This window comes from Cricetulus griseus, chromosome 3, assembly GCF_003668045.3.
Source record: "Cricetulus griseus strain 17A/GY chromosome 3, alternate assembly CriGri-PICRH-1.0, whole genome shotgun sequence".
NCBI lineage: Eukaryota > Metazoa > Chordata > Mammalia > Rodentia > Cricetidae > Cricetulus > Cricetulus griseus.
The window spans coordinates 274356210-274373421 of record NC_048596.1 but is presented as its reverse complement, the minus strand read 5'-3'; the positions used below and the strand labels follow the sequence as shown (position 1 = coordinate 274373421).

The 17212-nt window shown below is 53.7% G+C and overlaps 1 protein-coding gene across 1 annotated transcript; it reads right to left on the bottom strand.

The window, feature by feature from the left end:
- Positions 1 to 468: 468 nt before the first annotated feature.
- On the bottom strand, positions 469 to 14839 carry Rgs14 (regulator of G protein signaling 14). Its single transcript, XM_027409802.2, has 15 exons — positions 14614 to 14839; positions 7203 to 7224; positions 6832 to 7010; positions 6422 to 6514; positions 6196 to 6339; positions 5691 to 5834; positions 5478 to 5589; positions 5084 to 5196; positions 4300 to 4503; positions 2170 to 2246; positions 1921 to 2047; positions 1756 to 1837; positions 1602 to 1648; positions 1409 to 1523; positions 469 to 1186 (listed from the first exon to the last, which is right to left on the bottom strand). Exons 1-15 carry the CDS (start codon positions 14656 to 14658, stop codon positions 1047 to 1049), a joined length of 1644 nt encoding a protein of 547 aa, XP_027265603.1. The 5' UTR covers positions 14659 to 14839; the 3' UTR covers positions 469 to 1046.
- Positions 14840 to 17212: the final 2373 nt, after the last annotated feature.

The following is a 17212-nucleotide window of genomic DNA, read 5'->3' as shown; positions in this document are numbered from 1 at the left end:
CCTCAGTAATGTGTTCTGAGATACAGTGAATCCCTGATAGAAACAGGAACAGCAACAACGATTCGTGTCCAAGGACACTGTGGAGCGGCTGGGTGACGGCAAAGGTATAGCTGTAGAGGAAGATGTCTCTCCCTCTCCCTTTCCTTTTTCTCTCCTCCCTCTCTCCTTCCTCCCCCCTTCCCTCCCCTCCCCTCCCTCCTCTCCATCTCCTCCTCCCCTTCCCCTCCCCTCCCTTCTCCTCTCCCTCCTTCCTCTCCCTTTTCTCATCCCTTCCCCCTCACCCCTCCCCTCCCCTCCCTTCCCCTCCCCTCTATACCTCCTATATTCTGTGTCTCAGGAAGAGAGATTCTGAAAACGAAGTCAGGAGGTATACACTGAAGTCCCCAAGAACTTCCTGGTCTTGGTGACAGAGGCAGTAGGGTAATGGGACCACACAGGGCAGAGTGGCACACAAGAAACACAGCTCACAGCTGAATAATAATAACTATTATTATAACAGTATCATACGTCCAGGACAAACCCAGCTGCCCCAAGCCAACCATAAAATCCTATGTCCAGTCTATGTGAAAGGAGGGAGGGGCTGCCACCAGCACTCCCAGGATTTACTTATATCAACTCTTTAAGGAGGGGCCAGCCCCTCCTCCTGCTCCGGGCTAAAGCTTAGAACAAGCTGAGGAGGCTGGCACTGCCAAAGTCACCCCCTTTGTGTTCAATATGCCTATGCCAAGAGGCTAGGCTGGCCTCCCCCTGATGGCCTAGCTGTAAAGAATGGGTAGGTGAACCTATGAGAACATGTAGCCACATTTTGGGAGCGTGAGTCCTCTGAGTTCCCCTTCCACCCCTTCCTGGCTCCTTCTGTGGGCCTGCCCATAGCAGAATGGGGCCAGGGACACTCAGGGTACAGACAGGGCATGCAGAGCAGACCCATGGCATGCTTGGTCCGCCCAGGCACCATGCAGCCAGCCTGGACTGTTACACAGGTGTCAGAGGGCTGGGTGGGCAGTGCAGTCTGAAGGGCCCTCCCTGGGCTAGGTAGTTGCTTCAGTCTATGGCGGAGCTTCCTGGGAGCCTGGCCTTTGGGAAGGAAGCTGCAGAAATTCTGGAAGTACCAGGTCCTCTTTGCGAAGAAGTCCCCTCTGGTCATGGGCCCCACTGCTCTGCACCCGGTTCAGCAGCTCCACCAGGCCTGGGGAGTCAGAGTTGGGAGGCCCATATGGCCAGAGCGCCTATGCTCATGCTTCGCCACAGCCTGACCACAGCCTGACCCGACCATCAGTACATCCCAGCTGCAATGGTCCTTAGCCTCGGCCTTAGCTCCGGCCCCGGATGCCACCCTCAGGGATCTTCAATCCCGGTATCACTTCCCTCATCCCTCTGATCCCGCGGCCCCACTGTCCCCACAGCACACCTTCAATGTCACAGGTCTGCCGTTTCCCAGTGGAGCTACTGGCATCTTCCACCAGCAAACTGGGGGGCAGTGGAGGAAGATGAGTGCCCTTGTCCTGGGTTCTGGGCAGGCATCCCTGCAAGAAAGTGGGGTCAAGTTCACAACCAGGAGGGAGGGAGCAGAGGTGGAAAGAGGCCCTGAGGTTCCCGGTTACCTGGCTGCGGCAGGGGGATGTGCTGCTGGCTTCTCTCATCTTAGCACCTACAATGCAGAGCACCACTGTTGGGTTCCGCCTTCCTCTCACAAGGCCCGCCTCCTCTGCCAGAGCCACACTGGGAATCAAGTCCCAAGGTATAAACATCCCTTACCTGGAAGGATGTCCAAAACCAGTGTCTGTGAGGCCACTGAGCTCACTAGCTTCTCCAAATCCAGCAGCTGCTTCTCCCCTGGCTACAGAAAGGTTAGCAGCCTATGAGCAAGACCACAAACCCCGCCCCCGCTTCTCCACCCCGACCTACAGCTTTGTCGCTCACCCGATGCAAGACCACTTGCTCCAGACTCAGGCCGTGCTTTTCCAGGATGGGCTGCAGCGCCTCCTGCAGACGCTTAGTAGGCTTGGCTGAGATTCTCACCACACGCTCCAAGTTAGCGAACTCCAGCCTGTACAGGACCCTAGAGCTGCCTAGTGGTGGAGACCCAGGGGGCCCCTTTTCCCAAAACAAGCCCGGAGGGGACAGAGCTGAATTGGGGCGGTTAGAGCAGTTTGGGGGTGGGACACTCACTGGAAGGTGATCCTGCTCTCCAGGCGCACTTCCTGGTCTGCCAGCACTGTGCAATCCTGATCCAGGACCAGGGCCTTCTGCGGATGCCAGGCAGGGTCTAAGAATCCCCTCCCTGCACCCCAAGCCATCCCGGGGGGATACTTGGACCAGGGCCTTCTGCGGATGCCAGGCAGGGTCTAAGAACCCCTCCCTGCACCCAAAGCCATCCCGGGGGGATACTTGGACCAGGGCCTTCTGCGGATGCCAGGCAGGGTCTAAGAACCCCTCCCTGCACCCCAAGACATCCCCGGGAATACTTGGAAATCACCTTCGCTTCCTCGTTTGGCTTCTGGTGTGGTACCCTAAAGACCAGAAGCACTAGAAGGCTAACGGAAGGCTGCTAGAAAGGCAGGTGGGGGATGGGCCAGGAGAGGCAGCCTGAGAAGACTAGGGCCAAGGGACTGTAAGAGAGGAAGGTGCTTAGGGCATGGTGACACATGTCTTTATTCCCGGCACTCTGCTCAGAGACTTTAGAATTCAAGGCCAGCCTGGGCTATACAGAAAGTTCCAGGCCAGCCAGGACTACACAGTAAGACCCCCACTGAAAAAGAAAGGGGGGGGGGAACCGGGAGGAGAGGAGGGAGGGAAAACTTCGGTCGGTATGTAAAATAAATGAAAAAATGTTGTTAATAAAAGAAGAAAAAGAAGGAAAGAAAGAAAAACAGAAGATGCTTGGGAATTCCAGGGGAGGCTTGGGACAGGATCCAGTCTGGGGACGCAGAGGCGCAGGGCTGGCAGGAAACAGGGCTCTTCCCCTCTCCGCCACCTGCTGTTCGCCACTCCGGCCCTTGTTTCTTGTTTCCTTAATACCTAGGTCGCCCCGCCCCCTCAGCACACAAATCAGACCAGGAAGATGGAAAGCATTTGATATGGTCTCAGCACACAGTAGGTACACAAACAAAACTGCTGTCTCTACCAGCCTGAGATTGTAGGGGAGGCCTTAAAAGGGAGTGGGGAGACTCTCCCAGACAGGAGCCCTGTGCTGAGCCACAGGGACAGGTGGGATGTGGGTGGCGAAGTTATATTTAGCACGCACAAAGGCCCATCTGGGCTGCTGGCAGCTGTTCTGGTGGCCTAAGAAATTGGGCAGACTGCCTCCTGTTGCTGCCCTCACCCCCCTCCAGCACCCCGGGTCCTGCAAACGCCTCCTTCCTTCCTTCTGCCTGGAAGTCCTCTTTCTGTAGTTCTCCTAGACACTCTGCTCTGGCCTCTTCAGCTGCTGCTGCTGCCATTCACGAAGCCTTCTGACAGACATGCCCGCCTTCACTGGAAGACTCACTCTGGAGGTGTGAACCCTGACCACCTCTTGTCTGGCTTATCTCCAGCCTGTGCCTAGTAGACACAGCCTAGCCTCCAGTTCTGACCTCACACCTTGCCTACCTCTTAGGGTTTGAATAAACTCCTGTCACTTCCACTGGAATGCAGCTTTGTTCCCCTGGGACCTCCTTCCAAAATGGTTTAAAAATGAGTTTCCCTGGAGTTGGAGAAGATGGCTCAGAGGTTAAGAGCACTGGCTGCTCTTCTAGAGGACCTGGGTTCAATTCCCAGCACCCACATGACTGCTCATAACTGTCTGCAACTCCAGGTCCAGGGGATCTGACACCTTCATAACAATGCACATAAATGAATTTAAATAAGTTATTTTTAAAAAATGAGTTCCCTAGACATTGGAGCTTAATGCTCACTTGCACTTAAAGGAGGCGTTCTGGGATTAGGTTCATTGCAGACTTCTGATGGCAGAGGTGAGTCCCCCAATGGCAGCTTTAGGGGTGGGCCTGTGGGGAAGACAGTGTGAACTGTGGGAGTGGAGGGAATTCCCCCGTCTAGCAGTACCCTCTCCCCAGCATTACCTCCCTGAAACCATCAGATTAGGCTGATGGGTAAAGCTGGAAACCAGGGCATGGGGTGGGTTTTTTGTGAGTGAGTGTCTGAGAATGAATGAGGGGTTGGCGCTGGCACCCATGTAGACTTGGACACGGGGGTTGGAATGAGGTAGGGGAGAATGGAGTCAGAATTAGGGTGGCCAGAAGATTAGGAAAAGAACTGATAGATAGGAAAGAGGCTTGAGTTGGGGCCGGGTCTTGCTCACACCTGTTCATTGCCCACCAGGTAGACCTTGATGTCAGGCAGAGAGAGGCCTCTCTTCTCACAGATGCCTGCCAGCATGTCTCGGATGGTGAGGCCTGGTCGAGCCAGGGCCAAGGAGGCTGTGCCATCGGGCAGATACACACAGCAGTACTTCCCTGGTCGGCTTTCACTCTCACCCTCTGCACTTCCAAGGCTCTTTCGGTGGCTCTGGTTGTGGGCAAGAAAGAGCAGACAGAGGCTGTATGTACACAGGGACGCTATAAGCTCTCTGGGACAATACATGTACACATGTGCAAGGGTACACTTGGAGGCAGGTGCAGATGTGTCAACTTGCTCCAGGAACAGAGGCATGCACGCTCAAACATGTGGACACTCAGCCAGGCATGGAGGCACAGGAGGCTGAGGCAGACAGACCTCTGAGTTTGAGGCCAACCTGGTCTACAGAGTGAGTTCTATAACAGCCAGGGCTTCGTATAGAAACCCTGTCTCAAAACAAAAATAAAATAGATGTGGACACTCCGGGAAAGCTCCACTAACTAATCACACACACATCATGCAGGGTGCACCTAGGCGCCAGCACTGCCAGCTGGGATGTACACCCACGATTTGCACAGAGATGGCTATATCGAGCATGGAACGAAAGGAAGGGTGAGGTGCCGGCTTTGTGGAGTAAGCTAGGAGAGCAAGTGTAGACATCCGCTGGGAATGCTGGGAGCCCGTGAAGGCAACTGGCAGTGGTCCAAACAGAAAGGCCCCTTGCTCCCCTCAAATCTGAGGGCCCACTCACCTCAGATTTGCTGCTCACAAAGGCAAGGAAGCCCAGGTCCAGACTGGCCGAAGAATTCAAAGACCCCTGAGATTCTCGTCGCGGGGCCAAGTTCATGGCTCCACCCGTCATCTCTAAGGGAAAGTCATTAATGAAGTGACTTTCTTCCTCTCACCGTCCCTCTGCCTTGTTTGTAGCCATCCTGCAGGGACTTAAAGTGTGTGGGTCCCTGGCCTTGTCTCTGTGTAGCCTGGGAGCACAGCCTCCTGGGGAAACCAGGTGGCCTTAGGAACCTACATTTTGGGGTTTGGGTTTTTGCTTCTTGCAGACAGACTATGGGTCAAGTATCGAGAAGGGGGCGTTCCCAAAATTGGCCCAAACTTTGTGGCCACACCATTTCTAGGGATGGCCTCACCTCTACGAAAGGACTTGCGGAGAGGGCGGCCGCAAGGGCCCTCAGCGAGCGGCAGCTGCCCCAACTCCTCCACGCCCACTGGCAGCGACTTCCCAGGCTTCAGCTTCGGCTTCTGAGGGCACAGGAATTCTCTAGTGCATGGCGGGGTCCTAGCCCAGACCCTTCCTGAGACGTCCGCAGTCCCCGCCCGGCCTCCTGCCGCCCTGTCCGCACCTTCCTCGAGGTGTCCGGGCTCCCGAGGCGCGAGGAGCCGGGTTCCCGCAGCGGGCGTCCCTCGGCCTCGGCCAGCAGGCACTCTTGGTACAGCGGGGATTTGACGAAGCGCGCATAGCTGTCGAACTTCATCAGATTGAAGATCTGCGCGGCCAGCGGTTGGCACCAGGAGAGGGCAGTGCAGAGCTGGGCGGGTGGGTTCTGCCTGCGCCTCTTGCAGAGCTGCAGGTCCTGCCCTCGCCAGCCCACGCAGGGGAGCCCCGAGTCCTGCCTCCTGAGTCCCCCGAGCTGACCTGGAGCCTGAGGCCCTCCGCTACTCTTGACCCCGCCCCAGCCCATCCTCGCTCTCCCCGTCCAGCTCCTACCCTGGCCCTGCGTTTGGCTCTGGTTCCGCATCCAATTTTGCCCTTTCCCCTCCGGCTCGGACTGCGCCCCAGCATCTGGTCCTGCTGGGCGTTTCTCTGGTCTCCCTTCTCAAGCCTGGCCTTGCCCTTTGGCCCCTCACCTGAAGCTGCTGTGCTCGGAACATATCGGGCCGGGGCTGGGCCAGCACCTCCTCGCTGAGCCAGGCCTGTCGGTCGATGTTCACCGGGCTCAGCGCCTGGCTGGACAGGAACTCGTGGTAGATATTATGGGCCTCCTGAGACAGCTGGGGGATGAGGGACCAGAAGAGGTCAGCGGGCATGTCCCAGGCCCTCATCCCCACCCCTCTGTCCCATCTTTCTCTCCACCTGCTTGGTGTCACTGGCTGGGATCTGCTGGAAACGCTCGCAGGCTTTCCAGAACGTTACATTCTCTGCGCTGAATTCCTTTTTCAGGAACTCCTGGCATGAGGAAAGGGGGGAGGAAGGTTTCAGGCAGGGCTGAATCGGGAGTGTTCAAAGACTGGGACAGACACCGGGCCAAGACACCAGACAGACAGACAGATGGTGCCAGATCGCAGAAAGAAAATGAGAAGCAGAGATGAGGACAAGAAGGAAGAGTTCCCAGCTCGGTGGTGAGGGGAAGGGTGCCAAAGACAGGCTAGATGAGGGACCATAGAGAGAAGCTGCGCTCTGACCACCCTGAAGCCCGGTCTATGCCTTCTCCAGAACCCCGCTTCCTGCCTCTCTACCATTTCACCCCCCACTCCAGGGCTTACAGTGAAGTAAGCCAGGCCCAGTGGGTCTTGTAGCAGCCGCTCAAAGGATAGGGCCCAGCTGGCCACAGGTTGGTCTTCGGTGGAGAAGGGGCTGCTGGGGCCACTGGGGAGGCTGTGGATGCTGAGGGAGCTGCCTCGGCCCTCACTCTGGCCCTGGGAACCTGCTGTGCTGGTCAGTTCTGCAGAGAGATTGACAAAAGGGGGGGGGCGACATTTTTCCTTCCTAAGCCTTTGGCCCAATACCGGTTTCAGGCAAGCATCTACTGGCCTGAAAGACCAGCAAGTGGCAGGGAGTATCCCCACTCCCTCCCTCCCTCCCTCCTCCCTCCCTCCCTCCCAGCTCTGCCTCATCCATACATGCTATCACTTACCTCCATCAGAGACAGCCAGAACCTAGGAGAGACCCAAGGTAGAAAATCAGGATAGAGCTCTAAAAGGAGTTACAAGTCAACACACTGGGCCCAGCCTCCAGTGAGCTGGAACCATGTTTTCTGTCTTCAAAGTCATTACTGGCTAGGGCTTCTTGCAGGCTGTCCTGGCCTCTTTTCCATCATGTACCAACCACTGTGTGCTGGGGCTTCCTCAGGGTACTTTCTAGTGGCCCTTGGCTCCCTTCTCTCTCAGCCCTTCTAGGTGAGTCCAGGTATGCATAGGCTTGCTCTGCCAGGTACTGTTTGTATGAATTTGGGTGTGTGGCTCACTTATTGGCTGCTATTTGTAAAAAAAAAAAGGGGTGGTGTGACAAATGAGAGCCTCCCCAGGGAACAGTGCACACTGCATTTATTACCCTGCTTATGGTACAGTAAGGGCCATGCCAGTCTTGTCTTGTTTCTGTAGCTAATTGCACATGTTTCTCCTTGGGGGACTCATCCCACCATACCTTGGGCATGGCATGGGATGCTTTTATTTTTTTTCTTTTTCTTTTCTTTTCTTTTTTTTTTTTTTTTTGGTTTTTTGAGACAGGGTTTCTCTGTGTAGCTTTGGAGCCTATCCTGGAACTCGCTCTGGAGACCAGGCTGTCCTTGAACTCACAGAGATCCACCTGCCTCTGCCTCCCAAGTGCTGGGATTACAGGCGTGAGCCATCACCGCCCGGCACATGGGATGCTATTTTTGTGGCACAGAGTAGTGTCCATCAAACTTCCTCAGAGCAGTGGCCAGGAGGACCTCCTCTGGCATTCAAGCTTAGTAGATCCAGGGTGGGGCTCGAAGCTCTCCATTTCCAACAGGCTTCTGGGCAATTCTGGTGCTGGCCCAGAGGCCATGGTGTGAGTAGCACTATCATTCCGGTCAACTGCATTCTCTCCTACAATGTACACTAACTCTGACTTCTCTGGGAGTCTCAGTCACTGGTGAAACAGAACCCCCTCCTCACCTTGGAGTAGTTCTTGCAGTGGTTTCTTTTGGTATCTTTCCTACCTTCCCAGAAGCTCCCCAGCTCTCCCATGCACCCCTACCTATGTAGGGTAGACTCTCCCTTGTCTTGGTTCTGTTCTGGGCCCTTTGTGCCCCACCCTAACATCTCATTCCAACCACACAGCCAGTTTCCTGCTAAAATCTGTCTCCAGATACCCCATTAGCTGGTTCCAACTCAGACGGTCTCAGCTGCACACCTTTCTGCCCCCACTGTAAAAGCCCTGAAACAGCTCCCCTGTACCCTGTCTTTTCCCATCACTTAACGCCCAACCCCCCCCCGTCACCTCCTCCATGTCAGTAGGCCCTGTCATCATGTCCCTCTTCCCATCCTCACTGGAGGCAAGCCTAGGAAAGCCTCTCCCGTCCTGTTCTGTGTTCTCCACTGCTTCCCTTGGAGCACCTAGGTCATGTGGGAGTCAGGATTGTCTGCAGGACACTATAGATGTTTATTTGACCTACACTGGCCCCCTGTGTTTAAAAATACAGAGATTTCTCCCTACCTCCTATTTAAGAGTGATGCTCAGGCTGTCTGCCATGAGCATCTTCTCAGAGTAGCAAGGTTGGCTGGCCCCCAGCAGCCAGTGACCTTCCCTACAGGGGCTTCTCATTCCTCTCACAGGATTCTAGAGCCAGTCTGACACATCTATGTTTGGTGGCAGCGGGAAGGGAGCACCACCTAGACCGCTTGAATTCAAATTTCCTGCTGTGTGACCTTGGGAAGAATAGTCAGCTATCTTCTTACCTTAGTTCATCCTCTCTAAAAATCGGGCAAATAATGGCCCTGACTTCAAGGGATTGTTTCAGCTGAATGAGTTAAGCACACAAAAGGAACTCCAAATACTTTGTGGTGTTTAGTGAATGTTCTAGAACATTACAGCTACTGTCGTTTCACCAGTATACATGGCTGATGTTGCCAGGTGTCTGAGTTTGCTACCCTGCAGGACAGCAAAGAGCACAATTATGTGGGCTCTTAAGACAAAGATTCAAATCCCAGCTCTGCTTTTTTCTTGTTTTACAATCTTGCATGGGGGTTGAGCAAGAGAGAAAGTTTGCGATTGCCAGAGCGGAGTGAGGGCCCCTCTCCCCCAGCACACCACACTCTGAGCCCACCCCTGCCCCTTACACTCTTCAAGATGGTCCTCATCATTAGAGTCATCTCTCCCAACCAAGGTCCTCTTGTCTCTCAGCCTAGGGGGAGAAAGTCCTGGTTCCTAGGAGTGGGAGATGCTTCAGGATGCTGGAGTCCCCAGGCAGCCTGTAGTTTTCTTCCTCAGCGCCTGCCTGCACCCCTGCCGCCTTCCTCCCCCAGCTGCTCCACAGCTGCAGCTTAAAGCCTGTGCTGTCCTCCCCCTAGCTCTCTGGTGCAGCCTCCCCCCCCCCTCAGTGCATGGCCTTACCCTCTTCAAGTATCCTTAGCCTTTGTACTGCCCTCCAATCTCAAATCAGCCTGTCCCTTGCAGGTGGTTCTCTATGGACAGGAGTCCTTGACATAGCCAAAAGGGAACTGAAACCAGATGTACTAGGATTTTATTTCTATATTATCTTTAATTAGATGTCTGTGTCCTTACATAGGGTTGGCTCCCAGGTTTTCTCCAGGCCCTTTCCTCCCCACTGTTCCACCCCGGACTCAATTCCTTGCCTGACTTAGTAAGGTTGCTGTTGCCAAGTTACAGTTCACCCCACCTGTGTCTGACTAACGATCCCATCCTCCTCACCTCCCCCCCACACTTTATCAAACTTCTATTTTCCCCACACCCCTGCTTCCTGTTTTGCTGTTTCCTCTGCCTGAGTACCTACCTCTATAGCCCCTGGCACTGCTCCTGGATCCCTCCCCTTCATCGGTTATCCCCAGATGCTGGTCTTCTCCCTTCCCTTCCAGCTCACTGTGCTCACTCATGTTGGGGCCTCTCATCCCTGTAGCCTGGTAGCTCCCGGAGGGCAGGTCTTGTTAAGAAGGGAGTCTGCCTGAAGTTCCTGCTCCAGGGGTATCCTCTTTGACCCTATGCTGAAACACCCTGAAGACTAAGATGCTGGCCCAGGTGCACACTCCAGGCTTGGGCACAGCTGTTCACCAGTCTGCTCCCATGTTGCCTCACTGCCTGTTGAAAGTAGAGTTGGGACAAAGGTGGAAGGGAGACAGAAACCTAGAGCTGGGAGGGAGAAGGAATGGCGTCCAATTCTTGCTCAGGCATTTGCTGGAATAACAGATTTTCCTTGAGCCCATCTTCCCCTGGGGGACACGAGGCTCAGCACCCCTCGTCCCTGGGGGTGGCTCTGAGTCCGAGTAGGGCACACCTTGGTCAGAGAACCACCTACGGCCAAGTGGGATCCAGAGCCACAGCTACGCCTTGCATAGGCTCCAAGGCTCCAATGGGAAGTTGGCTTCCTCAGTGGCCCCCAGTTTTCACCTCTGCTTGAGGTGCCGTATTGAGTGAAAGGAGGAAAAGGGGAAGAAAGGGTGAGGAAGGGTGTGGCAGCCAGGGACACTCCCAGCCGAGTAGGTCTGGCTTCAGTTTGTCATGCTTCATTCTTAGGAAGTGGCTCTAAGGGAGCTGCTGGGACCTGAGGACCCTGAGGAAACCACCTCAATTTTCCTGACCCAGCTGTGTTACAGGCAACCAACCCATATCCTTACTCTACCCTCAACGTCTCTGTCCCCGGCATCAAACGTCACTGCCCCGACTTATATGCGAGGAACCCAAGGCCCCGAGAAGCCATGGAGCTGGAAAGTGGCAGAGATAGTACTAGAAGACAGTTGCCTGTCAACTACAGAATCTGAAGACCCCACCCTGCTGCTCCAGGCTGCTTCCGTGTGAGTGTGTGAGTGTGTGTGTGTGAGTGTGTGAGTGTGTGTGTGTGAGTGTGTGAGTGTGTGTGTGTGTGAGTGTGTGTGAGTGTGAGTGTGTGTGTGTGAGTGTGTGAGTGTGTGTGTGAGTGTGTGTGAGTGTGAGTGTGTGTGTGTGAGTGTGTGAGTGTGTGAGTGTGTGTGTGTGTGAGTGTGTGAGTGTGAGTGTGTGAGTGTGTGTGACTGTGTGAGTGTGTGTGAGTGTGAGTGTGAGTGTGTGAGTGTGTGTGTGTGAGTGTGAGTGTGTGTGTGAGTGTGTGTGTGAGTGTGTGTGTGTGATTGTGTGAGAGTGTGTGTGTGTGAGTGTGTGAGAGTGTGTGTGTGAGTGTGTGTGTGAGTGTGTGTGAGTGTGTGTGTGAGTGTGTGTGTGTGTGAGTGTGTGTGTGTGAGTGTGTGTGTGTGTGAGTGTGTGTGTGAGTGTGTGTGTGTGAGTGTGTGTGTGAGAGTGTGTGTGTGTGTGTGTGTGTGTGTGTGTGTGTGTGTGTGTGTGTGTTATGTAGCTATGGCTGGCCTGGGCACTCCCTGTGTAGACCCAGCTGGCCTCTAACTTGCAGGGTTGCATCTGCCTCTGCCTTCCAAGCACTGGCATGTGTCATTGCACCCCGCCTTGCCGCTTCCATTATAAATAGGGAGATTGGAGGTCCAGGGCTTGTAGCCCTTGGGTACAGGTGGGCAAGTCCCAGAGACTCCTCTTGGACTGGGCCCCTAGAGGATTCAGATCTCAAAGAGAGAGCGATCCGCTGGTGGATACCTCAGACTTTCTCTATCCCTGACTGCAACTCTTATTCAAACCAGAACTTTGTTCCATTATTCTCACCCATGTCCCTTGTGCCTTCAGAGTACCTGAACTGTGGTCTTGTTCTCTCTTGTGGATGTCTACACATCCTTAGGTGCCTGATCCCTCCAGCCTGAGCCAGCTCCTTAGGGCTGTCCCCAGGACTTGGCCCTTCTAAAATGGACCCTGCCCTGCCACCCCTGCCCCTGAGTTGGCCACCAGGGACATAGAGACACACGAGCCTCTTGTAGGTCTCTTTGCCAGTATTTGTTGGGAGGACCAGCACTACCTGAGTCCAGAAAGAGGACTAAGACTAACTGGAAGTTAAACTCATAGAATCCCTTGGGGTGTTCCCGTCCCAGCTGCGGTCTGCTCTCCTGTACCAGTGGCCTCCTCCAGCTCTCGTCCCCTTAAAGGACCAACCAACCATCTTCTACAGTGTCAGAAGTTGATGGAGAAAATGGTTTTCCTTGCCAGCCTGCTCTCATGCTTTCATCCCTGAACTAGGCTCTTCTCCAAAGCAGACATTTTTCCAGTAGTCTTCACTCATGTCTTTTGTGCCTCATTAAATTGTGGCCAACTGGGGACTGCTTGGGGGACCGGGACTTGGGTGGGAGGTCCTGAGTGGATGAGTGAGTGCATAAATGCAGTGGCAGTTGGTACTGTGTGAAGAGTCCTCTGGGAGGGGCTAAGAGCTCTCTCTGAGTGACAGGTCTCGTTTCAGCTGCTTGACAAGCTGAATGCCAGAAGGATAAGGCTGACGACAGCAGGGACTGTTGGAGGATGGGAAGGGACCAGAACCAGACAGTGCTGGGGGACTCAGGGGGTGTGTGCAAATGGTGACCCTTCTACTCAACAACATATGAGTTGTGTTCCTCTGAGCCTGCCCCATGAGCTAACAACCGGACACCTTACCCACAGACCCCTCTCCATTCACGTCTACACCATAGTCACCAATTTTGTCTTCCTGTCCCTGCTCCAGCCAAGTATGGCTTCATAAAGCTGCCTGTTGTCCAGCAAGTAGACATCTGTGAGCCATGGGGTCTCTAGGGTCATACAGAGTTCAGAACTAACCCAGAAAAGGTAGAAATAAACATGTGTGGCAGTTACTGAGAGGGTCAGGGCAGCTGTGGGCTTGGCAGGACGAGGGGCAAAGCTTGTGTCACCCTCTTTACTTGGAATGACTTTTGGATAAGTCATTATGGGCTAACACAGGAGGGACAGGCTGGGTCGGTCTCTACCCCCTCAGCTGGCCTACAGCTCTGGGTTCTGTTCCAGAAACATCAATCCAGCTATTCTTTTGGGGTGGGCTTGGGCTATTGCTCCTTGACTCTGTGGCCAGGATACCTAGGGAAGAGCAAGCCAAGTGCCATGGCCACCCAGGGTGGAAGTGCAAGGCAGACAGACAGGCTCTCCTTGGGCTTTCTAAGTTGAGTTGGCAGTAAAAAATGTAGGATGGGGGCTGAGCCAACTTTTAGGATTGGTTTCCCTTCTACCCAAATAGCATGATGTTGACAGTAAAGGGCTGCTCGACAAGAGATGGAGACTGGCTGGGCAGTGGTAATGCATGCCTTTCATCCCAGCACTCAGGAGGCAGAGGCAGGTGGATCTCTGTGAGTTCGAGGACAGCCTGGTCTACAGAGTGAGTTTCAGGACCAGCTTCAGAGAAACCCTATCTCAAAAAAAAACAAAAAACAAAAAACAAAAAGAGATGGAGACTGATCTTGGGAACTGGAAAGTAGGAGTGGGAACTGGGGTGTCTCAACTGCTTAGTGAGCATAAGATTCTTAAAGGGAGGCTGAAAATACAGGGACTTTGGGGCTAACATTTCCATAGCCTTCACAATGCTTCAAGGGCCTCAGATTCATCATACCACTTAGTCAACAGGACTTTGACCCATTCCAATTTCATTTTACAGATGACAAAATAGAAAAGGACCTTTCTTGGGAAGGGACAACAGAGCTAGAACCGGATCCCAGGTCACTCTGGACACACTGGCTTTGTCCCACGCTACTAGGCTGAACCCTTAGGACAGGGACTATCAGTATACTGTTTGGTCTCCCTGGAGCTGTTCAGTGACTCTTCCAGGTGGTCCAGGTCCCTGATGAGAAAAGGGAGGTTCAACACAGCCTGCCCCATTTGCTGAATGAATGAGAAGAGCAGAAACTCTGGGGCAGCTCTATTCGGAGTTAAAGAGCCTGGAGAGAGTGTAAGGTGATAGCTGCAGCCCCAGGGCATCCTAGTCTCTGCTACACACCCCTCCTTCCTGGAAGCTAGGAATAGAGCAGGCAGAGCTGTTCATCCTACCCCATCCTTACTGACCATCCTGGGCAGCCCAAAGAATGCCAGTTCTGGCAGGACGCCTCTGGAGCAGGTGATGTCGTGAGCCAGCAAGGGCTGCTCTCAACCTTACTCGGGCACCTAGAGCATGCGGTGAGGAGAGGAGGGCTGAGGCCCAGAGGCATAGAGGCTTGAGCACTTGTAGGAGTGAGCATAGGGAACCTGAGCCTGTGCTCACTGTGCTCTGGGCCAGTCCCTAGGCTTGTGCTAGACTCCTAGCAGGGCATCGGGAAGGGTCCTGCGGTGACAGCACCAGGTCCTACTGTCAGCAGTTATCTATACCCAACTTCTCCAGCCTGCTGGCAGCCCCCTGAGCTCCTCCTTAAGCCTGCCGGGTGTGCCTCCTGGACTCCACCCTGGGTGTGCCCACCCCCTCCTTGTGGCTCTGGCTCAGAGCCCACACTCACCATGCGCCCGTTGGGGACACCCAAGTGCTTGGGCTTCCCTGGCATACCGCCGCTGATCACAGGTCCCCGCCACGGGGGGCCACCCACCACAAGGATTGTGGAAGCACTGATCAGAGCTCTCCGGGTGGCAGGCAGGCAGTGGAGAGAGCTTGCTCGGTTCCTGCGGGCCCTCACATCCTGAAACACCAGCTCACTACCTCTTTTCTCTGCCACAGGAAGTGTCTCTATAGAAACCAAACCACAGAAAGAAGCAAGGTCTAAGAGAGCGAACGCCTCTTCCTACTCGCATACACACACGTTCACGCACACACACATGCCGCCAACGCACACTTGGTTGCACCCCATGCAAGCACCAACAGACAGCAGGAGACTCCTTGTGCCCAGTGAGGAGCCTGGAGTGTTCTGGCTCAGCCTTGGAACTCCGAGGTTGTGTGTCAGCACACAGCCGTGCATGCCCATACAACTAGGCACTTTCGTGCCAGGGGTTCCTGTGGACATGGGGACATGTGCACTGGGTCCTGGCTATCCATATATGTGCACACATGTACTCCATAGCTACTATGTGCCAAGCTTATGCATGCTTAGCACCCTCACCCCAGGCAGTTTGCACGTGGAGACTGGTATCCTTATGCTGTCATCTGATGACCAGATGAGCAAAGGGGTAAACACATTGCATGTGTGACCATGCATGTTGGCATGCATGTCGTGAACTTATAGGCTTTCTTTCACAAGAGCACCTAGAGCTTCAGACATACACGTGTGAACCTGGATGTGGTGGCTCATGCCTGTGATGCCAGCCCTTGGGAGGTAGAGGCAGGAGAATCAGGAACTTCAGCTATGTCGTAGTAAGTTTGAGGTCAGACTTAGCTTCATGAGACTCAATCTCTGTGTGTGTGTGTGTGTGTGTGTGTGTGTGTGCGCGCGCGCGCGTTTGTGCGTGCATGCATAGTGCCTTAGGTAGGTGCGTATGACAGGCACATCTGTATGTAGGTCTATGTGTACTCAGACACTCCAGGGGTCAGGTGTGCACACATGCACCAATGGATCACAGAATGGATCATGTACATCCATGCCAAAGAGGTAGCCAATCCATACTCATGGAGAAATCCCACCTTGGTGCAGAACTGTCTTAGCTCAGACTCTGTAAGAAAAATACCATGCCCAGCACTAGAGAGGATGAGGCAGGTAAAGCTCTGTGAGCTCAAGGCCAGCCATGGCTACACAGCTCCAGATCAGCCAGGACTACATAAAGAGACCCTGCCCTTGCTGGAGGAATGGCTCAGAACACTGGCTTCTTTTCCAGAGGACCTGGGTTCCATTCCCACCACCCATGTGACAGCTCACAACTGCCTGTGACATGATGCCCTCTTCTAGCATCTGAGGGTACCAGACAACGTGCAGGCAATACAGTCAGACACATAAAAATACCTTAAAACTATGAAGGAAAAATACTATAGACTGGGTGGCTTGAACAAGTTTTCTTTTCTCACCATCCTGGAGGCTGGCATGTTCAAGACCAAGCACTGAACAGTCTCTGGGCTGATGAGTCCTGGCTTGCAGACGGCCATCTCTTTGCTGTGCTCACATGAGACAGAGAGCAGAGAGAAAGGAAGCATGCTCTTGTCTTATAAAGGACACCCGTCCATCCGTCATAATGGATCCATCTCTGTATGATGTGCTTTCTGTCCAAAGGCCCCGTCTCCAATATTTCCAAATACTATAAAATGAGCCTTTCAACACGTGCGAAGTAAAAGAATGGCTTCCAGAAGGTGCCTCTCTCCTCTCACCCATTGGGTTCTGGGGATAAAACTCAGTTGTTCATCAGGCTTGGTAGCAAGTAGCACCCTTACATGCTGGGAAATCTCATCAGCCTCACCCCAACTTTTTGAAACAAGTGAGAACTACGTGTTTTGCTTTAAAAGTTTCTTTTACTGCTGTTGTTACTGTGTGTGTGTGTGTGTGTGTGTGTGTGTGTGTGTGTGTGTGTTTACATGAATGTCCGTGCTAGTGCATGAGGAGGCCTAAGTATCTGATACCCTGGAGCTAGAGTAACAGGCAGTTACTAAAGTGGTGTCAGCTGCCTGATGTGGGTGCTGGGAACTGAACTCAGGTCATCTTCAAGAGCAGTATACTGCTGTCCCCACTTCGACCACTGACTTTCGACTTGCTGTCCTACTGTGTTTGCAGGAGATAAACTTAGAAGACTACTGAACCTTGCCAAGTCAGGGTAAGACAGCCTTTTTACCTCTCTGCTTCTGTGTTGGTCAGTCAGATACTCTAGGCCTTAGCCAAAGCTGGTCGCCCCTACGCTGCTGTGAGACTTTGGGTGACTGTCCAGGTAGTCGGATGTTTCTGTCTTCACTGCACCTTTGGAAGTTGCTCGCCGGCACTTCCTGCCTACCTTAGTTTTTGTTATTGTTTTGTTTTGTTTTGTTTGTTTGGTTTTGGTTTTTTGAGACAGGGTTTCTCTGTAGCTTTGGAGGCTGTCCTGGAACTAGCTCTTGTAGACCAGGCTCGAACTCACAGAGATCCGCCTGCTTCTGCCTCACAAGTGCTGGGATTAAGGCGTGTGCCACCACCACCTGGCCTACGTATTGCT